At 40.7% G+C, this 26297-nt stretch overlaps 1 protein-coding gene across 5 annotated transcripts in view; it reads left to right on the top strand.

Moving 5' to 3' along the window:
• Positions 1-532: 532 nt before the first annotated feature.
• MTAP (methylthioadenosine phosphorylase) overlaps positions 533-26297 on the top strand; it is a 32680-nt gene continuing 6915 nt past the window's right edge. Inside the window, exons 1-8 of one of the 5 annotated variants that reach the window (XM_040091226.2) lie at positions 533-593; positions 5342-5428; positions 10610-10668; positions 12973-13140; positions 18199-18301; positions 22238-22477; positions 23011-23133; positions 25315-25887. In XM_040091226.2, coding sequence (XP_039947160.1) covers positions 558-593; positions 5342-5428; positions 10610-10668; positions 12973-13140; positions 18199-18301; positions 22238-22477; positions 23011-23133; positions 25315-25743 — 1245 coding nt within the window. In that variant the 5' untranslated portion in view covers positions 533-557 and the 3' untranslated portion in view covers positions 25744-25887. Of the gene's footprint in view, positions 594-5341; positions 5429-10609; positions 10669-11000; positions 11038-11876; positions 11981-12972; positions 13141-18198; positions 18302-22237; positions 22478-23010; positions 23134-25314; positions 25892-26297 lie in introns of those variants that run through there. The other 4 variants (XM_040091229.2, XM_040091228.2, XM_040091230.2 and 1 more) reach the window with 4 other exon arrangements.

The following is a 26297-nucleotide window of genomic DNA, read 5'->3' as shown; positions in this document are numbered from 1 at the left end:
TTCTGGCACTCCAGGGCTAATTAGCACTTTCTCGCTTCATGTCACTGTTTTATAGGATGCCTCAGAGATTTTGCGATGCAGTTTAGCTCGACTCCTGTTGGCAAATTCAAGTATTTGAATCGGGGGGGGGAAGTCAAATAAACCGCTGTGTTTCCAGGAATACGGAAAGATGGTCTGACTGAAACACAGACCTCTGAAAAGTCTTCAGAGAGACCGGGCCAGGGCCTGGCAATCCGAGCACACAGTTCGACCTTTAGGTCGACGAATTATTTCACTCACACCAACGGCAGCGCCACTCCTGCTCCACGCAGCGGAGGCTCCCAGAGTCGCGTGCAGGTGTGAAGGATTAAGAAGAAAGCAAGACGGGCGCCCCACTTGCGAATCAAGCGGCATTAAGCGCGGCACGGCTCTCATTCACCTCACGCTCCGCTCCTCCCGAGCCGGCCGCGCCCCACGGGCGGCCCAGAGCGCGGGCGGGTGCTGCCCCCTGCCGGCGGAGAGCGCCCTTCCTCGGCGGGCTGAGCGCCCCCGCGGCGCCGCCCCGCCCTCCCGCCAGCATGGCCGCCGCCGCCACCGCCTCGGTGCCCGTGAAGGTAAGCGCCCTTCCGCCCACCCGCGCCTCGGGGGGAGGAGGTAGCGTCCGTCGCCGCCCGCAAACCCTCCCCGCCGCCGTCTCGGGGCGGCCGCGGGAGCGAGACGGCGCGCGCCGCGCCGCTGCCCTCCCGGCGGTGCCGAGCGTGTGCCGAGAGGCGCTTCCTTCTTTCCTCTCTCCCCCCTGCCCGCTACGTCCTTCCCCGCTTCCTGCCGCCTTCCCACCCTCCTCCTGCGCCGCCTGCCGGGAGCGGGCCCGGGAGCGCGGCGGTGCCGCCGTGGGGGGCGGTGCCCGCCCGAGCGCTCCTTCGCCCAGGCCCGTGCCGGGGCGCCCGCGGCCGTCCCGGAAGAGACTTTTTTAAATCCGGAGAAATCCCCTTTTCCGGATATCTCGCCCGCGTGCGGCGTGTTGAGTTTGTCAGTGACGGAGATCGTGGTGGGTCAGTAGCTGTGAGCTCTGTCTTTAAACGTGCACAGAACTCTAAGCTTGTGCAGAATTGAACAGTGCAAAACTTCCTCTCTTCAGACTTGTCTCTAGTGTGATTGAAGAGCTGCTCAGAGCGGTGATGGCACCAGGGGCGAGCAGGCCGGTGGTCAGGCTGAAATTTGAGTTTTTACAAGCTATGAATGGTTTTTCAGTGGTGAAGTAGAAAAATACCAGTCGTTTTGGTGCATAGACAACAATTGCAACCTGTCTTCAATGTACAGATTTAATCTCTTAAGTGTAAATTATATGCAACTCGATGTTTATCTCCTTTTAAGCAATATTATCTGTAATGCCATCCTTGCCACTTTCTTGGTATCCCCCAAAACAGAAGAGAGGAATACAGAAGGATTTGTTGGTGATTAGTTGTCAAAAAGACCCATAGGTGATAATGATATGTACTAGTGTTTTAAGACCCACAGATGAACAAGTGGAGGCTGTTACTGCACTGATACCTCTATGCCTTTGGCTTAAACCTACTTGGAGAAGTTCACCAAACACCAGGTGAAGAAAGGCATGCACTTAAGTGTGATTGTTACTTGGACTTCCACAGAAAAATGGGTTTGATTTTTGTAGTTATTGGTGTGATAACTTTTTGTTAGGTTTCACTTCTGTTGTTCTTCATCCCAATGTTTGAAATTCACTCTAGTGTAATGCCATTTTACTTGAGATTTAATTCCAGATAACCTTTGATACAGCCTCCATTAACTTACACAGCTTATATCCTTTGTGTCCCTTTGTAGGATGCAGGGTCTGGAATGGAGAACAGTTTTACCTCTTTCCATTCTTAGGTCATTCCTAGGTGTGAGGTCTGTCCTCTGGCTTCTGAGGAAAAGTGAAACTCTTCTTCCTTGGTCACATCCTCTCTGTCTTCCCATATTTTAGCACCTGGGCTGGTAGGTGGGAATAGAACTTAACTCCCCTGATGTGAGTATTGTGGTTTAGACATTGTGCTCTCCAATTTAGCATTCCCACTGAAACTACTCCAAACCACGCATCTCCCCAGCCCCTGCAGCAGAATGAGAGCAAAGTTGAAGGCACAAGAGATGAAGATCATGGGTTGAAATAAGAACAGTTTACTGGAAACAACAAGATAAGTAAACAAACAGTAACATAAACCATATAATTGGGAGAGGTGAGCAAGTTAATATGCAACTGCTCACCACTATGCAGAGCCCAAAAATACCCAATTGTCATGCTACCCTGACCGAGGACCCCTTCCCCTGTTTCTGGAAAATGATACAAAGTCATATAGAATAACCTGTAGATCCTAGTCATGGCCCTCCCAGTCTGCTGCAAAAATTAATCCTGTCCTGGCCAGAACCAGGATGTAGGCTATCTCTCCCACTGAGCCTAGAGCATCTGCATTAGTTTTGATAATTCACTAGAAGGTTTGGAAAGCAGAATTTAGTATGGAGTCAGATTTTTGTGTCTAGTTCCCAGATGCAGATAGTATTTCAGGAGATCATGTAAACCAGAGGAAAAATAATTGCCAAGCAAAATTAATTTTAGGATTAGAATTGCCAGCTCCAAGTTGACCTTACATTACTGGAGAAGCAGCTACTTCAAAAATCTCTGCTGGCCTAACTTTCCTTCTACTGAATTAGCTCCCTGGTGAATTATAAGTGAGCCTAGCATTTCTCTAGCCGGTGTTGCCTCACGTGGCCCGGTCTTGACTTCCGCTGAGATAAGTTTGCAGTGGGTAAGAATGCAGAACAAACTTAAAGTAGTCTAGGTCTTCTGTGCTTTAGGTTCTTCACTGTGAGAGCTGTGAATATTTTGCAAGCTCATTGCAGTCTGCTGTTTCTGACAGCATGACTATTGGTGTAAATGCCTACGCAGGAACTGAACCGTGCAGCCAAAGCACATACTGATGTCACTGCAGCAGCAGGGTTATGGAGCCTGAGAACAAATTTGAGAGCAACCATACCAGGCCTATGCTGCCACAGGCCAGGTGTGCTGCTTTCTGTACAGGAATAACTTTTATGTCGTGCATCTGCTGCTGCTCTCTTCAGCATTGCATGCTTTTCCTCAGTCCCAACAACTAACTTTGCCAGATATAAAAGTTCAGTTCTCTTTTGAATCCTAAATCATAGGGCACTGGTAAAACAAGTGTTATACCCAGCTGAAACTAGTAAAGTTGCGGAAGGAACGTGTTTTTTTCCTAGAGAGGAAAAAATAAAAAAGGCACCATTTTGGTTCTGTCTTCTGTTAATGCAGCAGTCATACCTTCCATGAGTCTTAAGGCAATTTGTTATTCATCCTAAAATGTATGTAGTTTTCAGGATTTTCATGAGCAATCCAAGTCAGAACCTTTGTGATACCTAAGCAACGCGAGTAACGTGGGGACAGACCCATCAATACTTCTGTGTGTTCCCTGAAACTTGTGTATACGTGTATTCAGGGTCAGAATATGTGGGTTAGTACTGCTATTTTCCTTTAGCCCTTCTTCTCGTGCTCCACAGGGGACTAGCAGAAGCAGGTAGGAGATTGGCTAAAGCTATCTCGTGGAATCAGCCACTGGGTGTGGAAAGCTTTGTTAAGGAAATGTTTCTAAGTTAGGAAGACCGCAGAGCCTCTGCTTGTTGAAAAGAAGTGCTTAATGAGCCAGCTAATACGGTGATTGAATAGATAGGGTCTCTATGAATGTGAAAGTATGAAAAAGCTAGAGTAAGAGGCAGCTCTTTGTGCATTGTGGAAGGAGGGTGTTGTTTGTTGAAGTCTGAAGGTTTTACTTGGGAAGTTTTCAGTTTTTGTGGTAATAAGTTATGTCAGAATGGTTCAGATTTTGTTCTTCCCTGATAAGGAAATCAGTCATGATATGTGATACAAACTTTGCAACAACTAGTCACATTGAAGAAAAAAGAAGCACTCCTTTTCTCTCTATGTGATAAAAGGTGACATCACTTTTAAATACTATTACTTAGCTTTAATTTGTGAAAAGCTTGACAGAAACAATTCTGTCGAAAGAATTACAAGTGTTCTGAACTCATGAAAAAACTTGACTTGATTGAAAATCTAATTATCCCTAGGGATACAAAAATCAAGTTACTTTTCAATGATGAACTAGAAACAAGAAAAATCAGATGCATTTTTCTTAGCTGAAATATGCAATCACAGGCAAATCAAAACACAATAGGGATTTTAGTTGGGAAACCTTAGATTTTGTCAAGTCAACACAAAAGACACATTTTTTTCCAAAAAGCTTTCTTTCTTTTGGAGTTACAATACAGTATAGAAATGCCTGTGTCCTGGTTACAGCTATAGTAAAGTTAATTTCCCCTCAGTAGCTGTTCCAGTGCTGTGTTTTGGATTCAGAAGAGAATGGTGTTGATAACACGCTGATGTTTTGAGTTTTGCTGAGTCAAGTTAATCCTAAATCAAGGACTTCTTTTTTCCCTGTCTCATGCTCTGCCAGGGAGGGAGTGGAGGCGACATGCAAACAAAACTGGGAGGGAGCATAGCTGGGACAGGTGACCTAAACTGATTGAAGGGATATTCCACACCATGGGACGTCATTCCCACTGTATAAACTGGGGGAGTTACCCAGCAGGTGGCCATTCTGGGTTTGGGAATAAGGGTCTGGCATTAGTCAGTGCGTGCAGAGCAGTTGTATTGTGCATCGCTACTTTTTTCCTTTTTCCCTTTTTTATTGTTATTACTGTTTATTACAATTATCCTTTTTACAACATTTTACTTTGAGTTATTGAACTTTCTTATATCAACATACAAGTTTTACTTTGATTTCACTCCCCATTCCACTGGAGTGCAGGAGGAAAGAAGGGATGTGTGGTGTGTAACTTCCAGCTGGGCTTAAAATCATAATAGCCTGATATTCAGTATAGTGGTTATATGTAAGATTTTTGTCCTTATAAACAAGAAACCTTTGTTTTAATGGGCTTTCTACATGTATTTCTCAGTCATTACAGGCATTCCCAAACAGCAGTCTTAATTTTTATACTGGAAATAAATGTTTAATGGCACATCTTTGTGCATTTTTTCACAGGTTTTGTTTTGTTGTGTTTTTTAATTTGGTATCTTAAAGAGGAGAATCATGGGGTAAGAAATTGGCAAGCTAAATAGAGTTGTCTAAAATCAGGTATTTGAAATTTGCTTTCTGGAAAAGTGTGGTGGGCATATTATGCTTTGTTGATCTGTAGTCTAGCCTCATCTTGAGAAGATACATTGTGTAGCTGCCTGGTTAGTTTTTCAGACATGCAGTTAAATGTGAATTGCAAGAAGACTAATACGTACTTTCTGTGTAAGATTGGAATTATCGGTGGAACTGGCCTGGATGATCCGGATATCTTAGAGGGAAGAACAGAAAAATATGTAGACACTCCTTATGGCAAGGTCTGTATAACGTTTTTATGTATTACTGAATTTTTTTGCTATTTTTCAAGATACTTGTATGCTTTAAGAATTTTCAGACTGATAAATAAATGTATAAAGGAGGCATCAGTACAACTGTTTTTAGTTGCTATGTGTCATGGGATTCTTAGTTTGTAAAAACAAAGTATTATTGCAAAGATGATGTGCAAAGGAGACTACAGGTCTTCTCATTTGTAGATTGGGTTAATTTAGAAACTCACTCCTGAGTTTACAGTCAAGAGATAAACTATCTCTTTCAAATTTGTACTGGTGTGTGACCTGTGTTGTCTGTCAGATTGGTCCAGGAACGTTTCTGAATTGCAGAACACTGTCCTTTGAGGTGTATCAGACACCATTTTCCCTGTAACTAATGAGTTATGTTTTACATACCAGTGTAAGATCACACTTATAGCCACATAATTTGAAAATAATTTGAAAATGAAGCTCTGAAACTGTTTTTGTTACACTGGTACATCTGAACAATTCTCCTTTACATTGCTTCTGTCCTTTTCCTCAGCAGAAGGGAGTGGTGGCTAGGGCTGTTGCTCTGTACGCAGCGCTGAGTGTCTTTTGAAGGATAATTCCTGGCACAAAGCATTTATAGTACAAACAAGCAAAACAAAGAATGAGGGGATTTTATAGGCAGAAAATCAAGGGGGAGAGATGTTCTAGTTGTTGCAAAAAGCTCATAGAAGAATTGGATCTTAGGTAATCATGTTGTAAGACATGGGGAGTCTGGGTGCTTTATAATTGCTATTAAAATTGTATCTTATGCAATCTACCCATGTACATTAAAAAAAAAAAAAATTGGTATCTGGTAGCAAGTGCTATTTTGTGACTGGAAGCTTGCTAGAAAACTCAGTGGTATGATGTGTGATTGAAAACCAAATCCATGCCTCCACTCAAAAAATGGTTTAAATTGGAGTGTAAAGAGCAAGAGTTTGTATCCACACCATTCAGGAAGGGGAAGGAGGTAAATATTACAGGAAGTGAAAACATAGTCAGAAGAATGCATTTGACTTTTCTGTTATCTTTCAAAATTAGTTAACAAATTGTAATAGAATGAAGGGAGCTTACCCCCACTATTTTCTATACTCTGGTTTCCAAAAGTAGCCAGCTTTAGTCTGAAGGGGAATCCACTGGCTAAACCAAGCCAGTTGCCATTTCATTCCCCGTTTCTTGAGACTCATGGATGTTCATCACAGCATGGATATGTTTGGAGACTGCTGGCAACGCAAAAGTAATACTATGCTTGTAGCAGATATTAACTGAAGCTTTCCTGTCTAGGATGGATGGAACACTTATGCCTCACAGGGTTATGTTCAGATCAGAATTATGGGCACAGTGGCAGCAGAGCATTTGAAGGTCTGTCTGTCACAGCACTGAGATGCCACAGGATTTGGGGGATGCAAATTCTGCAGTACAGTACACATTCTGCAGGCCAGCCTACAGTAGGGTTCAGGATTCCTGAGAAGAATAGGAGTACTTCCAGGGTGGCTCCTAGTTGTCTTTTTTTCTGTGTTCTTCACAAAATACAACATAAATAGCAGAAAATTAATGTTAGTGCCTGTTGTGGTTTGCGAGAGACCTTGATCAATGGGACAGTCTCTGTCTGAGCCCGCATATTACGCATTTAGTATAGGGTGAACTTAAGAAAAAGAGTTCATGAATATTTTTTCTTTGAGGGGGATGAGAATACAGCTGCGATACCATGGTATGAATCCAAGCATGAATTTGATTTCAAATTGCTCCATTAAAAGTTTTTATTATTTTATCATCACTCCTGGCTATGACTGAGATAACAGTAGAGAAGCACAGCACTTGGAAAGAGCTTGTGGGAGGAAGAGAGCAGAATGGAAGTATACACTAGCTGTGTTACATGGTTAACACATAGTTTGAAATGTTTGTTTCTATAATTTTATGCACTTATCAGTAGATGGTCCAGGCTTATTCAATTCCTTTACCAGTAACCTGGATGAAGGGATAGAATGAACCTTAAACCAGTTTGCAGATGACACGAAACTGGGGGGCATTGCTGACACACTTGAGGGCTTTGGCGCCACTGAGAGGGACCTTAGTCTGGAGGACTGAGCAGAGAGAAACCTGATGGGGTCTAACAAGAGCAAGTTTAGAGTCCTGCACCTGGGGTGGGAATAACCAAGTACCAGCACAGCTAGGGGCTGACCTACTGAAAAGCAGCTCTGTGAAGGAGAACATGAGGTGGTGGTGAAGATGACAAGTTCATCTTTTCAGTCAGGAGGGCTAATGCTGTCCTGGCATTCAGCGGCTAGAGTGTGGCCAGCAGGTCAAGGGCTGTGATTCCCCCTCTAGCTGGCCCTGGGAGGCTACATATGGAGTGCTGTGTTGAGTTCTGGGTTCCTCAGTACAAGAAAGACAAGGAGCTACTGGAAAGGGTCTGGCAGAGCCGTAGAGGTGATTCAGGGTCTGGAGTGTCTCTTTTTTGGGGGAGAGACTGTGGAAGCTGGGCCTTATTCCAGAGAAGAGAAGACTGAGAGGTGATCTTGTCGGTACCTATAAATATTTCAAAGGTGAGTGCCCACTGGATGATACCAGACTCTTTTCAATGGTGCTCAGTGACAGGATAAGCAGTAATGGCCATAAGCTAAAGTACAATATGAGGAAGAATTTCTTTACATTAGGGGTGGCAGAGCCCTGGAACAGGCTGCCCAATGAGGTCATGGAGCCTCTCTTGCTGAAGACACTCAAAAACCTCACCTGGATGTGTCCCTGTGTAGCCTGCTCTAGCTGAGCCTTCCTTGGCATAGGAAGGCTGGATTAGCAGATCTCCACAGGTCTTTTCCAACCCTAACAATTCTGTAATCGTGTGATCCTTATTTAATGTCTTTTCATGAACCACGATGCGGTATCTGCAGTTCTTTTCTTAAACTGTCCGCTCACCACTTAGTAGTGCTGTCTTTGTTCCAAGTATTTCTTTTTCTCTTCCATTTTTCTAGAAATCATGTGCCAAAAAGATACTCAGTATATCACTTGGAAAATGTGCAGAATGCAATTTGTGGAAATCAGTGCAGTGGTGTCAGGTGTCATGTCTACCAGACGGTACTGTTACTCAACCATCCTGAAGCCTTTTGAAGTGCTACGATACGAAAAGATAGGGAAGGAAACCCTGACTGCAGCAACTAGATTTTGAAGCCTGTGAATTTCAAAACTGTTATGTTCTTTCTGCATTGTCAATGTATGCCATAATTCAGTGGAGTTCTGTGATGGGAATGAATATCAAACTACGCCAAGTCTTTTGAAAATGGGTATAAACGTAAATCTACCTCTTGCAATAAACTTTAATCTGTAACTTACAAAGCAAAGAGTGCAGTCTTCAACTTACTTACCTTTTTGATGGGAGGCAAGAACTTTTGCTGGACATCCTCTTGGGTTTTTAAGAGTGTTTCTGTAGTATTTTGGGGACTTAACTCCACAATTTTAATAAGAGCTTATTTCCTTAATACAGCAAATGTGTGTAAATAAAACAAAATCCCAAATGCTAATTTTTGTGAACCTTCCTTGTTATGGAAAGTTGCAGTGGCAAGTTGCCTTGGCCACTAGACAGCAAGGCTTTTGCCCTGTGTGAAATTTCACTCTTAAAGCCATGTTTGTTTGAGAAGAGTATATGTTATATAAAGATTAAACACTTAAATATCAATACTTTAATATTAAAAGGAGTCTTGGGGAAAAAAAAAGAAAAATAATTCATAATAACTACTAAACAGTAGTTCTAAACATACATTTAGTGTAATGTGGGTTTTGGTTTTTTTGTTTGTTTGTTTGTGGGTTTTTTTGGTTTTTTTGTTTGTTTGTTGTGGTTTTTTGTTTGTTTGTTTGTTTTGTTTTTTTTAAAGTATTAAGTGTCTGCCAGAATTTAAACATTGGTGATTGAGTAAGTTATGGTGCTTTGGAGAGCTTTCACATGGATAATTACCAAAAAGAGTTGTGCAATAAGAAGGTGATGTTTTTATTAGAAATGGGTGTCTTTAACATGAGACTCCCATGCCACTTAATTGTCAATCTCTGCAAATTTTCAAGTGTAAAATAAAATCAACAGCTGTAAAACTAAACACTAATTGAAATCTTGCATCTAGCATTACAATTTTCTTTCCTATCAAGTAGCTGGCAACAGAACATTTCTAAGTACAGATGTGTGAGTCAAAACATGAACTTCTGATCAGTAAATAAAACACGATTTTGTTAGTAGCTGTTTTAACAAAAAGGAAAGCTATGACATAGTGTATTTCAGATCCCTGAAGGCCAGGAGCAGAACACAGCCCACAGAGCAGTTAATTTATTGTAATGGTGGCTGATGACTTGGAGGCTGCCTCTCATGGCAGGATCACCCATCCATGTGGCAAGGTACATGTTTCAGCTGGACAGCTAAAATAAAAATTGGTCTGTTGTCCTGGTTGGTTGGTAGTCAGGAAGATTGTATTTTCTTGTGTAGCTGTAAGAGAAGTCCCTGGCTGAGCAAATGCAGTGCTGTTCTGCCACTTACGTACCAGAATTTCTCTGTTATATCATATTTCATTTCCCAAAAGCAGGACTCCTAGCAGCAAGGAAGAGTGAGTTTTTCAGGAAGCTGGGAGTGAGTGAGGGTTGAGTTGGAGGAATCCAGAACTCTTCACAAACCTACTGCGAGCCCAAGTTAGGAAGGGGACAGAGAAGAGAATCGTGAGTGTTATGGAAAAACACCGATTAAATGTTTTTTATATTGGAAGAGGGGTTTAGTAGAGAATGGTACCTATTTAGCAGAAAGAAGCTTAGGAAGTTTACAGGAAAAAGTAAGTCATGCTAACTAATTTGATGGTAACGCATGCTACAATTTTTTGTGTTTGAAATACTCTTGATATATTAGAAAGCATTACAGTTTCAAACCCCAAAGTAAAGAGTTGCAATGTTAATGTTAATATGAACACAGAAAATTTGTAGTAATCCTTTCTGTCTCAAGTTTGATCTTCCTATTCCAAGCTGGTTTACTAATCTGCCATAACAAATTACAGAGCTAAGCTCATGAAAATGTGAGAGTACAATGGTAATCAGTATTTTCTTTTATAACTGTTGCACTTATTTTTAGGTAGTAGTAAAGGTTTGTAATGTGATTGTCAAGCAGTAACTCATTTTTATGTGCTTGTTTTGCAGCCATCAGATGCTTTGATTTTGGGAAAGATCAAAAATGTGGACTGTGTGCTCTTAGCAAGGTAAGTGAGCATTTTAAGGGGTTTATATTTTGCATCTTCAGGTTTTCTCAGAATTTTTTCTCTTTTCATTAGGTGAAGTGAATTTCTGCTCTGATATCATCTTGCTCTCTGGGGTTGCTAGCAAAGTCTGGCACAAGTTTGGTTTTTTTCGTAACCAAATTTGATGCTGCAAGGACTGAGAGTATTAAAAATGCTGTCTAGGTTATATAAAAAATCCAGTGGGAGGTATTGCCCTAGTAAGAATGTGAAGTCTGCAAGACCACCTGCTCTGATGGTAGGTGGATGATGCTGATAACCTTATTAATTAATTAATCTGCTCACTATGTTTGCAGATTTCCTTTGTGAAACAGAGAACATGTCTGCTTCCAGGTGAGCTGTGTCCCTAGTACCACTGTAAACTACTCCAAATCATTCCCTTAGATTATCGAGGCCTCTTGCTGTTAACAATTATTGCTTAGGGGGCTGCATCCCCTGCAGTTCTCCCTCCCTGTATAATTTCTGATGTCATTCAGACATCTTTTACTATACTTGAAGAGACTCTGGAAGCAGGATCTGCAGATGAATGTGTGGAAATTTCACACTGGTGTAACTGGATGGTTAGGACCACCATACTACTGGATTGAATGTAAGAATTGGCCACATCTGGGCAGAATGGCCAGAGCAGGTGCTGATAACAGAGTCTATCAGCAGGCCAAGTCAAGGTAATTAATCAAGTATAGGATCCATCCAAGGAGTCCAGGCAGGAGCTGTAGGAGGTGAGAGACGAGGCTGTAGTGTGCGTCTAAGGCCCATCCGTTTCTGGAGACAAACTACAGCGTAGGTCTGCAGGCTGTGAGCAAGACTGGGTTGGGGACTAGCACGCTGTGGCATAGCTCAGGCCAGGAGTGAAGACTGGGGCCTGAGCTTGGAGGCAGGAGCATCCAGGCTCACAGGCTTCAGGGGTTTCTGTGGAGGCCCAGGGTGAGACTGGCCAGGGCACTTAGGGCCCAGTGGTACACTCAGGGCCCCGATTCTTTTCATTCCAGTGTTCTTCCGTTAAAGATACTGACTGCTAACCATTTCTGCAACTACACTTCTGTCTGTGATTTTATTTTTCTTATCTCTCATGGACTTTGCTCATGTATTTTATTACAGCTGGACAACATTTTTCTTATTTTCTCAAATGAACTGCTAAGTCAAGTTCTCATAGCTGTACTGTTTCTAACTAGATCTTGGGCCACAGATGTCTGAACAACTTGCCTATGGTTTACCTCCTCCCTGGGATTTACGACCATTCCTATAGAAACCTTGGGAGTCTGTATTTAGGGCTAAGGTACCTGCAAATTTTTCTTTCATGTTTTGGCTTCTGAATCAGATTGGGGAAGAAAGGCATGTATATTCTATAAAAATATTATGACAGCAACTGCAATAAAATAACAAATCTGTGTGCCTAGTAGCTTATCAGAAGTGCTAATGACAACATGGGAATCCTGACTGACAGTGCTTGATCATGTTGTGCGCAGTTCCTGAATTATCAAATTCTTAGGACTTTTTGACCTCTGAAAAACATCATTGATAAGTTAAATTCCTTCTTTTCTCTTACATGGTTGAAAATGATTTTCTAATATGTTTAGCCATGTAAGTGATGTGCTTCTGTAGCAAAACCAGAGCTAGCACAAAAGCTCATGCTTATAAGACCAAGTATTTCCTGTCTTGGTGAAAAAGAATACTGCAGCAGTGTGAAGACATTCTTTTCATTTATGAAAGCTGTCAGATGACCTAAAGATCAATGAGAAAAATGTGACAATTCTTACTGTTTTCTTTGGAAAGATGACAGATTAGAGCACCATATTCTGTGGTGTGCCACTCTTTGGGAGAATGCAAGCTACGCTTCTGGGCAGATTCTTCTTTCTTCAGCAGAAAATTTTGGAGGTGTATATAAATCTTAAAAACTTCCTGTAATGTGTGGAAAAGGGATATTAGAATCTATGGAACTGACTTAGAAGATTCAGAGAAAAATGCTTATTTTAATGTTGAATCTGCTGAAGTATATTTGAATTGTATTTTTAAGATTCTTTTCATTACAATCTTGAACTTAAAATTTTGCATTAAAAAAAAAATTACACCACTGCTTCTTAAATTGAATTCCAGGAGCAGCTCAATACATTTAGGAAAACAAAATACACTGGAGGTAGCTGAAATGGTCAGTTCCACTTCCAGTATTGTTAGGGGAAATCTATGTTCCCTGAAATTCTCCTTATGTGGGAGACGGAAGGCAATTTCAGTCTGATTTATTTTACTCTCTTGCTTCATGTATCTTTGCAGACATGGAAGACATCATACAATTATGCCATCAAACGTCAATTACCGTGCCAATATCTGGGCGTTAAAAGAAGAGAATTGTTCCCATGTATTAGTGACTACTGCCTGTGGTTCATTACGAGAGGAAATACAACCTGGTGATCTTGTCATAATTGACCAGTTCATTGACAGGTGAGTAAGAAGGAGGAAAAAGAGGACAAGTGGGGTTAAACCATATAATAACATGTTCATGTTACATTAAGTTTTTGTAAAATAAGATGATAGCCTCAGTTCTTCTGTCAAAAAGTGAGATTCATACAAGAAAATATGATTGGAAATGGGAATGCAATTATAAGAAGTTCGATTCTAAGAGACACAGAAGTACCAAGCTTTGAAGAATGGCCATAAATGATCTAAAGTATAAGTCTGTGGGAAAACTGTTCAGAAGTAAAAGAAATCTTCTATTGTCAGATGTGGGAGAGAAACGTGAATAAGAGCACAGGCCATTCCAAGCTTTATGAAGAATCTGAGATGAAATGGAGAGGTGCAAGAAGGCATAGTAGGAGTCAGCTAGGAAAGTATGTGTCATAATAATGAGGTGTCCTGCAGAGGAGAGATAAATGCAACACAGTAGCAAAAGAGAGGTGGTTGTTTTAAAACAAGAATAGTTGTTTGCATATCTTATTTATTAAGAATCATAAGGAAGTAAATTTGTTTCCAAAGTCTCTGTACAGCAGCCAGTCCTATCCTCCTTGATTATTTGACTAGAAAAGTTCAAGCAAAGCTGGGGCAAAATAAAGCTACATTTAAGATCACCAGCAACACCAATAACTCAAAGATCTGGTTACATGTTTTAAAGGTAAATTTACTTTTAATACATGTAGATGTATTGTATCATGAGGTCTTATTTGGGTATTCTACCTAATTTGAAGTTTTAAAACGGCTTATGCAGCTTCTTTGGGCATTTGTGGTGCTGCTGGTAATATTTCATTGCCAACTGATTATGTAAACCTATATTTGTTCCCTGCACTGCAGTGCTATTCAGATTTTGACTTACTGACTTTATTTTTGTGTGTGTACTGAAATGCTTGTTTTCATGTGAGAGTGGGGTTTAGACACAGTGTATCTAAATTACTAAGTACCCTGCAGGGGCAAGCCCCATATAAAATGCTTCCTCTTATACTAGACTTGATTTATGGGTGAATATCAGCTATATTGCTGACAGTGTTTTTTTTTTTATTTAGTATTGATACTGATTTATGTAGGAAAGATATTAAACAGACCTGGGGACATGGTTTGGATGATTGTGAGTCAATCAGTTTTTGTGACTACATTATCACCTGACAGACTCCGGGTAAGTGATGGGAGTCTCTGCCGTTGGTGAGCCACACCTGGAGTACTATATCCACTTCTGGGCTCCACAGTGCAGTTTGGACATAGACATAGACATAGTAGAGAGGGCCCAACAGTGGACTATGAAGATGTGTAGGGACTGGAGCATCTCTCCTAAGAGGAGAAGCTGAGACAGTGGAACTGTTCAGCCTGGAGAAGGCTAGACTCAAGGGGAATATTACTAATCTATAAAATACCTGAAGGTGCATAGAAGAAGCCAAGCTCTGTCTAGCAGCACCCAGGATCAGAGGCAGTAGGAACAGACTGAAACACAGGAGGTTCACTCTGAGCATCAGTGAGAACTTTTTACTGAAGGTAACTGAATACTGGCACAGGTTGCCCAGAGAGGTGGCAGAGTCTCCATCCTTGGAGATACTCAAAGCGTCAAAGGGATATGGACCCGTGCAGCCCATTCTAGGTGAACCTCCAGATGCCACTTCTACCTGCAACTGTTCTGTGATCTGTGTTTTCATTTAGAGTTTATTCAGATGGTCACCAGTAGTAACGTGTAGCCTATTTATGAGCAATGTTTCATTTGGGCAAGTAAGTTTTCATTTTGATGCCGGCAAGTAGAGACTTGTTGTGACCTGTTTAATGGCATCAGGAAACCAAAAAGCTTCTTAGAAAAGCGTGTGAAAATGTTTCACATGTAATATGTAATATGAATTTAAAAATCATCCCAAACTTGCAGTTTAATTCAGAAAACTGATACATTGTAATAGTCTGTCTCTTGACAGCTGAATTTCTGTGTCTTTTTCTCATCATGTTGTATGCCAGGGAATGTTAAACTGCCAGGTCTTTGGAGATGGGGTCTGAGTTTAGCCCTTCACAGCAGTCTAAGAGTGATTGCATTATATAAGTCATTATGCCAACACTACTACTGATGGAAAGATATTTTCATGGGACAGAATATTTTAGTTATCCCCCAAAGTCTGAAAAGGTGGAATTTTTCTGAAATCCCTTCTAATGAAAGATCAGGGTAATGCAAACACTGTTAATAGTCTTTGAAAGAAGGTACTGGCTAAATTTGCAAAAACAGTCAATTATTTTTCTTGAAAGGTATTCTGACTTCTATATAGTGGTTAACCCATGCCAGGCTGTACATAGGAAATAAATTGTGTACTAGGTGGCAAGGATTTGCTTAGGCCACCATTAAAATCAGTGCCTTTTATTGTCCAGGTGACTTTTAGTATCTGGACTCTCTTTATATATATTCTGAACAGGAAGAATTCCTATTCTCAGTTCTCCTTACAGGTGTGAGGCAAAAAGAGGGAATAGTGAATAGGAATGGGAGAATAGCTAGAACTGAGCAGTTACTGTAGGCAGCTACTGTAATTTGCTCTCCTTGGGCAAGCACACTGTGAAATTAATGACAGGGTTGCAACATAAGGAGTTATGTAGGACTTCTGCCTAGCATGGATTTACTAACATTGTGAAACACTGAATCGGTGTAATTAGAGCTATATAAGATTTCCAAACTTTTGAGAGCCTAATTCTGTGGTCATTACCACACCTAGCATTTGATTCCATATATGGTCTCTGCTTTCTTTATGCTTATTTTTTTGTGTATTTAAACAATAAAAGATACCTTTTATTAAATAAGTACAAAAGTTCATATATTGTGTTGCTTCCAAATCCAAAAATAACCACTTGCTACTGTAGGCTGCAAAAGTTGTTCTTTAAAAAGTTACTTCAAAAATCTAGGATAATTTTTTTTTTCTACTTTGACTCCTGTTAGTTAATTGCAGTACTGTTAGTCAGTTGACTGCGTCAGATATAACTGGGGGCTTTTGAATACTTCCTGTTCGGTTTGCTGCTCATATTTGCTAGGAAGAGAAGAGCAAGACAGTAGCTACTTACTAGAATGTCTGAACTCACAGAGATGCAGGAAACAGCTTCCTGTAACAGCTGCCAGTTTTATTGTTTCTGTTCTCTGCATCAAGAGCACAACTACAATTATTGTATTGTTACACCCTGTAAATTTTTTTGTGGAAGTTTCTTTCAGTGTCTCTGAAGATGCAGAGCATACTGAGACAGCTTTTTATATGCTTATGCCGCTCTGGATTTACATTTTGTTCTTTAATTACCAATAGTTTGATAATTCAACACAACTGGAAGAAGGAGGGAAAGTGATGATAGAAGTGGTAGAAGGTTGTTTGTCACAGATAGAATTGACTGATTGTTAATTTATTTGAGTTGTTTTTTGCTTCCTAGAATCAGTCATAGTCAGAATTGCCAGAAGATCCTTTGTTACTGTGATAAAACCAAAATGAAGGAGCAAAAGCCACCTTATTGTCGGATTAGAAGTGTGGCTGTTGCTGCAGGTACAGGGGCTTAGTGTGGTTTAATTTCCAGGTGGGTTTAAACTACAACAGATGCAGAAATTATCTAAGTGTGAAACGTGTCATCCATTGCTCAAAGCAGTCTTACTGTTGTTACTTTGTCCCGTGCAGTTTGTATGAATGGTGCTAACGTAGTGGGATTTCTTTATGAGAACATGTAGTGATCAAGCCGTTCTCTTCAAAGAACCCAGGGTATCTGAAAGATAGGTATTAATATTTATGCATATTAGACTTTTCCTTGGGCTTTTCTGACTGAAAGTGCCTGACTAACAACATCTGAAATACTATAGTGCAGGAAATGGATTGTGGCTTTTACCATTTCCTCCAACTCTAAATAATTCATTAGTAGACAAAATAGAAAAGTGTGAAAAATCACATATATTCTATTTGCAGCTTCTCAGTATCACATAAAGGAAAAATTAACCGTAATTAACACTACCATTCTAATGGTAGTGTTAATAGTGTTTCAACTATTTTTACAACTCTTTCCCATTTTTCAGATGTTTTTAATTTGTCCATCTCTTTCCTGTTTTGTAATTGCATTCTTAAGTGATGCATATTTTTTGTCAAAACCTACTCTGACATATAACTTATATTTAAAACCTTCTTCTAAATATTTCCTAGTGACTTTACTGGGGAGCTGTTATAAAAAGTATTACCAGCAGATACTTTGTATTTCAACTGTCGATTGAATTTCGCTATTGTCTTTATTTTCTCCTGTAGAGCACAATATGTGACATACTGCAGGGATTGTTCCAGACGATTTGCACCATCCAGTTGGGTGACTTAGCTTGAGGCAGTACATTGGAGGGTAAAGTGGTAGTGGGTAGCAGTTCCATGTGCTCCAAAATTGCATGGTGGATGGTAATTTCAACATGTTTAACGATCTCCACGCATTGAAAGAAGAGAGAAAGAGGATTCTTCTACTTGGAAGCTGCCCACTCTCTGTGTGTGTGTGTGTGTGTGTGTGTGTGTGATCTTTCTCAGATCATGAAGACATCCTGTTCCAAGGTTTTTCTTGTTGAATTCACACTTCCTTCATGCTGGAAGCTGTTCCTGTAAATTCCCATCCTTTCAATGTAGGAATGTGGTGATATGAAAAAGTTCTATTTCTAGTAGCCTTGTGGTAATTGAAATTTTATCCCTTCCCTTTCTTAAAGCTTACTTACACTTTTTTCCAGGGGTTACACGCCTCACTGTTAAATTAGCTGATTGTTTTGTAGTAGAATTGCGTCACAATAGGGCTGTTCTTGTCATTTAGGAACAAATCAGCTTTTCAGTGTCTTGGTTAACAAAAGATTTTCATAATGAATTGACAATGAACTAGTGGAGTAACAGTTTTATACTCTTCAGCTCAATTCTCAAACGTTTGTACAGCAGAAGAACAGGATTACAGGTGGTCACTAATACCATACTGATTTTTTCTTCCGCTCCCAGGGATTCTCTGTTTTTTGATTTGTATCAATTTGTATTGCCTTTCTGTTGTTCTCGCTAAGCAAGTTTTCCGCTTTTCTAGGACAACTAAAAGACACTGTACTTTATATGATGGACAGCATTCCACTCTCTCAGGAGTATGTCATATTCCAATGGCTGAGCCATTTTGCACCAAAACCAGAGAGGTTAGTGAATTCTGTAATAGTATTAAGAAATGTTACTTTTATGGCACGTATTTGTGATATATTAGTCTAATTTGCATTCTTAGAATGCAGAGGCAATATGCACCTCTTCATCCTGATTCTCAGGTACATCGTGTTATTAAGGTTGAATATAACATTTGGAAGACATGGGAAGTAAAAGATCTTGTATAATCCCTTCTTAAGGGAGGTATGCAGAAGTCTGTTGGCAACATAGATTTTCCCAGAGTCTTAATAATGGGACATGAGATCTTCATTTATCAAGTAACCAGCCAAGAAAGCAACAAAGTGAACGAAGCAGTTAGGATTGGAAATTAGTTTCATTTTTTTCTGAATAAAGCGGCACCTCTGATAGAGGCACACTGCATACTTAAATATTTAAATAAGTAGCATTTTAACATTCACAGAAATTGTAGTGTTGCCTTTGTGTGCTTTTGTGCATTGTAGAGATGGGTGGTGGCGGAGAGTAAAGGCTTAGGATGTTAAGTGGTGAAACAAGCCAAATTATATTTGCCTTTTATTGCTAGTTGTTGCTCTCAGTTATGTCACTTCAAGATTTTCAGACTTCTCAGACTAGAGAGTGTGAGACACTTCTGTTTTTCAGTACCTTTATAAGCTTCTGGGACAAGTATATCTTATTAAATATGTCAGCTTAGTGTATTCCCAGAGTTGAGGAGGAAGGAAGGTGAAGATTAAACTGTGTATTTTGTGGTATTGTGGAATGCTCTGATCAGGAGCTGCAAGAAGGTACATTCTTCAGAGGAACAGGAGTACTTAAAGAATCAGTAGTATTCATGTAAGTGGCCTGCTCTCTACAATCAAGACAAAGCTGAATTGTGAAGCAGGTGGCACAAGCTATACCCAGAGCATGGAGTGTTTGGGCTACTGAGCTATTCTGCTTTTGTCGCCAGGTTGCTTCAGTCATTATGTGCTATTTTTGTTAATTGGCCTTACTGTGGTTTAGAACTGACCACACTGGGAATCAAGGTGTTTTGCAATGAGCTAAAGATATTTTAAGTCTTATGAAGAAAAAAACCACTGCATATTATACATGTGCATGCTTCTGCCCTTCTTTCATTCATCAGTAAATTATGCAAAATAATACTTTGCTTTTTCTTGCAAAAAGAGCCTAGCCACATGCTCTTATCAAAGGTTAGTTGACATTTAGTTGCTTTCTGCTGTGAGCATGATGTCATGTCACAGCAGATGCAAGTTTATTAAGAAATGGATTAAAAAATGTTATTACTTTGGTGATTGGAAGAACTTCGCATTGTCAGTTTTTAAAAAAGTAAGTCTTGAGACTGCAGGGAACACATGGCAAGGCTAGTTTTCTTTCAGTTGTTAACTAGATAGAGATTTTGGGGGGATTTTTTGAAAAGCCATCAGAGAAATGTGCCATTTCAAACAGAGGAAAAGCATTTAGGTACTTTCCAGTCACACATTTGATCATTATTATCTTATTAGCCTGTGCATTCTAATGAGCCTAAGAGTATTTTCACTTCATTTGAAAATATCAGATAAAAGTGATTTAAATTTTTTCCTGAAACTATGTCTGAAAATCGTTGGGATAGTTGCAGCCCAGTTTCTACCAATTCAGAGGAATTTCATAGACAAAATCAATAATAATAAAAAAGTCAAAATTGTGAATGTGACATATTTAAGGAATTTTGCATCAAAACATCTGAAATCAAATTGTATTGCATTTGTGCAAATATATTAAAATTATTTGGTTTAATTGGTTTATGCACTGTAAATGAAATGAGACTCTAAATGGAGTTTATCTTTTTCTCTTAGAAGTTTTGAATAACATAGGGTATCTTGAGTATTGGTGCTTTTAAAAACTGAGGTTCAACACAGCATCTTATAGGCAGTAAAGCTGGGACTTCGTAGAGAGTTTCAGAAGGGTACTGCTCACCTGTGGTTATGTCAGTTGGTCTGTTAATTTATCAACAGTGTAATTAACTGGCAGGTATTCAGTTAAACATATATTCAGAATTAAAATCATCAATAAATCAAAATATTAGGTGTGATTAATGTTAGATCAACTTACAGCACAGAATGAATCACAGAATATTAAGGGGTTGTAAAGGACCTTAAAGATTATCTCGTCCCAACTGCCACCACCATGTGCAGGGGTACCTTCCACTAGAACAAGTTGCTCAAGGCCTTATCCAACCACGCCTTGAACACTCCCAGCGTTGCAGAATCCACAACCTCCTTGTGCAGTCTGTCCCAGTGTCTCACCACCCTCACAGCAAAAGCTTTCTTCCTGATTTCTAACCTAAATTTTTCTTCTTTCAATTTGCACCTGTTATTCCTGGTTTTATCACTACAGTTCCTGACAAGGAGTCCTTCTCCACCTTCCCTGTAGAACTCTTCAGATACTGGAAGGCTGCTGTGAGGTTTCCCCACAGCCTTCTCTTCTCCAGGCTGAACAGCCCCAACTTTCTCAGCCTGTCTTCGTAGGGGTGGTGCTTCAGTCTTCTTACAATTTCGTGGCCTCCTCTGGACTTGTTCCAACAGTTCCATGTCTTTCTTACAGTAAGGACCCTAGAGCTGGATGCGGTGTTCCCGTAGGGTCTTACCAGAGTAGAACAGAGTAGAGCAGAGGGGCAAAATCGCCTCCCCTCACGCTGCTGGCCACGCTGCTTTGGATGCAGCCCAGGATCCCAATGGCTGCCTGGGCTGGGAGTGCTCATGGCTGGGTCATGTTGAATTTTTCATCATCCATTGCCCCCAAGTCCTTTTCAGCAGGGCTGCTCTCAATCACTTTTTCCAACCTATAGGTGTTTCAGGTGTTTCCAGAACCCAGGTACAGTGCAGAATTACCTGTTTACATGCATCTGCAATGGCAGATGTGGGTACTCCAGCTTCATTTATGTGGTTGTGCTGCTCTGCAAAATCCACTGCTCCACACAATCCACTGATCCACATGCCAGGGAGAAGGCATCCCACAAGGTCATGTAACACACTTGAGCTGTTGCTGCTTGTTGCATCTGTTTGTGTTGCGTGCAGGCTTCTCAGAGTGTTTTGCAGGGAAGCTGTTCCACATGGCATAAGTCATAATGCTAGGAAGTTGCTTCTGGTGGTATCAGGCTAGGTTTTTCACTCCTGCTGTGTTGTAAAAGTCATTCCTGGCTTACCACAATTTTTGGTGGTGCTTTTGTTTTCTATCTTTTTTTTTTTTTGTTGATGGCCATTTTAAATAGATGTCATCATAGTTCTTTCACTTTCCTACTCAGGACAGTGATGGGTATCCTAGTCCCATTTAGCTAGGCTTGATAGCCTCTTATTCCCCCTGGCATTATCCAGGCCAGTTACCAAGAGAGAATTATTACCAAGAGAGGATTATTCTGCCATATATGAGGTTCTCATTTGAAATAAAAAAACTGATAGGAAGTACATGCTGTATGTCCAGTATACAGCTGGGCCACTAGCATGGGAGAATGTAATAATTTTTGTACACATTCCCAGGGTACTCTTTTGAAGTATGTGCTTGTAGAGTTTTACTTTCAAAATGTAAATTTCCTTTTACTGTTTTCACTGACTCAGCTCCACCATATAATAATGTAGTGCTCAGTGGAATGCTTTTACCTGCAGTTCTGCTTGCAGTGTAGGCACAGTCTAAAAGTGCAAAAAAATTCTGTTTCCCAATCTTCTTGGTCTGCATTGGAAGCGGTAATCCGACTGATACTAACAAATTCAGATGAGTTCAAGTACATGCCTGTTGGCAGAATGATTAATTTTTCTTGTTGGGTGAGGAAAACAATATTCATCTTTGGTTTTGGACAGCTACAGTTATGTGAAATATGACTACCTTGTATAAAAGCTAACTTCTTTTATGTGAAAGATTTTGATGGGATGCAAAAGCAGTGCATGAGGGGAATTATTTCCTTTCCTGGACATTGGCGTGTTTTGTAGGTTCTTATTGAGACTGCCAAGAAGCTGGGGCTCCAGTGTCATTCCAAGGGGACAATGATCACAATTGAAGGCCCACGTTTCAGCTCTCGAGCAGAAAGCTGTGTGTTTCGCAGTTGGGGAGCTGATGTTATCAACATGACTACAGTGCCTGAAGTGATTCTTGCAAAGGAAGCTGGAATGAGTTATGCTAGTATTGCCATGGCAACAGATTATGACTGCTGGAAGGAACATGAAGAAGCAGTGAGTGAAACTTTTTTTCTCTGTGTTATCTAGAGGGATTTGGATGAGAATGTGTGGGTTTTGATAAGAGATGACATACTGTACTAAATCTGTCCTTAGTACATTGGGTACATTAGGATCCCTGAATGATTGATGAATGATTGTGAAAGTAAGAATAGACTCAATTGTTGCTATCTTATTCATTTTCATAAACATGCCTCACTACTAGCAAACCTTTTGTTTCCTGTTGTCTGAATCAGAGGATCTGTGAGTATGAAGCTCCTGAATTCTGTGTGTGATTGTCTTCCTGTGATTGGTCTGATGTTTCTTCTTTTGCAGCTCTCTGCAGAACAATGCATATGCCTTCGTTCTCCTATTTGTTTGCAATACACAAGTATAAACCATACACACACAGAGGAAAAAACATTTGTACTATCTAAAAAGACTGATATTCTAAGGCTTCACTTTTTCACTTCTGAGTTAAATTTATTTGGGTGTTTAAAATGTGTGCCATCAAAATTGAGAGATGCCGCTCAGTTGTATTGTATTTCTAGGTTTCAGTGGATAAAGTTTTAAAGACGCTGAAGGGGAATGCAAATAAGGCTACAAGCATACTTCTTACTGCTATACCTCAGATAGGTTCCATGGAATGGACCAACACCCTGCACACTCTGAAAGTAAGTACGCAAATGAGGCTGATGAGTACCAGGGACAGTGTATGTGTGCACACGTAACACAGGTGTATGTTACAGGATGTTTTTGCTTAAATCAAAATATTTCAGAGTAAATGTTTCAAGAAACCAAATTCATTCAAGCAGGGCAGACAGATTCTTGCAAGTTTTGTTGCCAAGATCTAGCTTCAGTTTTACAAGTTTCAGTTTTGGAAAAGGTTAAAAAAAAACAGATAGCTATGTACAGTTGATGAAGTGAGACATCAACCATAAGATGTTCATGAGATACAAAGTAAGATACAAATATATGTGAGTATCCAAATGATACCCTGATCTTGGATCTTGGCACAAAGGGGAGTCAAGTGGAAGAGACTGAATTGAACCAAAAGCATTATGCTCACTTTAAAATGTATAAGAGGAAAAGTCTTAAAAGGTATGGGTAATAACCAGTTTGAAGTTACTAGAATTGTGTTCTCCATAGGTTTTAAGTCCAAGGTTCATGAAAAAATATGGAAAAGAGAAACATTTTGTAATATATTGATGAGGGAGTTCTTAAGCAGAATATTTCTTAGACAAGGTTTACTTGTGATTTTTATTACCTGTATTTCCCGGGCATGCTTGAGATTCATTTGTGGCTATAACAAAGAAGGAAAAAACAATGTTAAAATAGTTGGGATGTCTATCCAGCTTCTCAACAAGATTTTTTTTTGACTGGGTTGAGATAAGGACCAGGAGAGATCATTCATCAAATACTGTCATGAGCAAAACAGGCTCAGTTTATAGTTATTAATTGGATTTGTTGCTAACAAAATCAGAGCAGGATAATTCTACCCCTGGCCTCTAGGAGTCATATATTCAAGAATTATCACCAGAATTAGACTCAACATATAATTCTTTGTTAGAAAAACAAAAAGCTACTAAACTAAATGAAAGAAAAAATTCTCAACACTAAATCTAAGGCATAATTGCTACACAGAACTAAAAAGACAAATTACACAATAAATCCACCCCTAGATTTTTCACTGCAATTACAATACAAATTCCCCACTACATTCTACTTAATTTTGTGATGTAATACTTGTTTTCCCCAATTAATCATACCTATATGGAAATAATTATTTCTCCCAATTAATATCCTTATGGCAAAGTCCTCATGATTGCCTGCATTCTCCACCAAAAGTGTCACAATTTTGACACTGGCCAAATGCCAGTGCACCCACGAAAAATCATTCACTAATTTCCTCTGCAGTAGTCAAGCAGAAGGGGGGGAAAAAAAAGAAATTTAAAGGTTCATGGGGTGAGTTAAGGCTAAGGAGAAAACACACTAAGGGCAAAACAGGCTCAGTACTTAAAAGGTGTAAAGAGAAATTTATTAACAGAATTAAAAGAGGATAATGAAAACTAAAACCTTTAGAACACCTTTCCTCTTCCTCCTCCCCTCCCTCCCCAGCCCTTCTTTCCTTCCTACCAACAGCACAGGGAGACAAAGCATGGGGTTTTTTGTCAGTTTGTCACCTCCAAAAATCTTTCTTCATTTCACTTAGGGAGAGGAGTCTCTTTGGCTGTGTAATGGGGTCCTTCTCACGGGAGATAGTTCTCTGTGAACTTCTCTAACATGATTCTAATTTTCATGAGTAGCAGTCCTGTTCAACCTGCAGCAAAGTGAGTCCATCCCACAGGCAAACAGTTTTCCCACAACTGTTTTTTTGTGGCCTGTTTAGTTTGTGGGGTATAGTCTTTTAAGGATGAGCTGTTCTAGCTTGGAAGCAAGGGTCTTCTTCCTCTGTTTCAGGAAGAGTTCTCTCTCTGTTCAAGCCTGTCACCAGATCACAACTTTTCAGCATCCATACGCTCCAGCGCAAGCACCTTTTTCTCAACGGGCTACGGGTGAATTCTGCATCCCCCCCATGCACTTCATGAATTACAGAGAAAGAGTTTGTTATATTATAGTCCTCACCACGGCTTGCAGAAGAATCTCACCTCCGATGCCCGGAGCACCTCCTTCTCCCCCTCCCTCCTTATCACCAACCTTAGTGTTGCCATGCTGTTCTCCTCACGTGTCTTCATCTTTTCCCTTTTCTCTGATTCATGAGAGAACTGGTGTCTATAGGATTGTTTGTTCTCAAGTTCTATCAATTGAAAAGTTTTTATAGAGTTCCACAGTGCTGAAAGATTGATCTCCTCCAGGCTCTGCATCAGGGAATTGCTTGTCATGCCTCTCGCTGTGGTCACATTGTCCCCACTGGCGCCGTGTGGACGACGCCAGCCATCATGACCCGGCTCCATTTAGTGCCTCTCTTTATGCAAGGTACTGAAAAGGAGAAGCTGCTGCCACCGCTTCTGCCCTTCTGTTTGTGGTGTGGCAGGCTGGAAGTGGCCAGGCAGGCGAAGTCCATTGCTGGCTGTGCCAAGACAGCGGCGGCCATGTGGCCCCAGCCACCCCAGTCTCGTCTGCGGGGTTGCTCCCGGCACCGGCTGTGGGGCCGCTCTCACTGCCGGGATGGCCCCTCACCTCATGGTCTGGCAGCCCCACCAGGAAGGGGACTGGTGCCTCCTGCTGCCACCCCTCTAAGGAGAGGAAGAAAAGAAGAGTTCTTGTCGTTTTGTCTTTCTTAAATACATTATCATAGAGGCATTACCAGGTTGTCTAATTGGCTTAGCGGTGTGCCTTTTCTCAGATCCAGCCAGTGATTGGTATTGCCAAGCACAGAGGAAGCTTTTAGCAGCTCTTCACAGAAAATCATTTTTGTGGCTGGCTTCTTTCCTCCTCACCAAAAATCATGCAAAACCACCACAGTTGTTTGTCAAATACTGTCATGAGCAAAACAGTCTCAGCTTAGAGAGATATTAATTGAATTTATTGGTGATAAAATCAGAGCAGGGTAATGAGAAGTCAAATAAGCCCTTAAAAACACCCTCCTCCCACCCCTCCCTCCTTCCAGCTCTACCTCCTACCCCAGCAGTGCAAGGAGACAGGGAATGGGGATTATGGTCAGCTCATCACATGAGCATGCTCCCACTGCTCAAGGAAAGGTGTCCCTCTCCTGCTGCACCATGGGGTCCTCCCACAGCATACAGTTCTCCATGAGCTTCTCTAACATTGCTCCATCTCATGGGCACCAGTCCCCCTCAGACTGCTGCAGGGGGGGTCACTCTTCCACGGGGTCCGG

This window comes from Hirundo rustica, chromosome Z, assembly GCF_015227805.2.
Source record: "Hirundo rustica isolate bHirRus1 chromosome Z, bHirRus1.pri.v3, whole genome shotgun sequence".
Taxonomy (NCBI): domain Eukaryota; kingdom Metazoa; phylum Chordata; class Aves; order Passeriformes; family Hirundinidae; genus Hirundo; species Hirundo rustica.
This window is presented reverse-complemented; position numbering and strand designations above follow the sequence as displayed.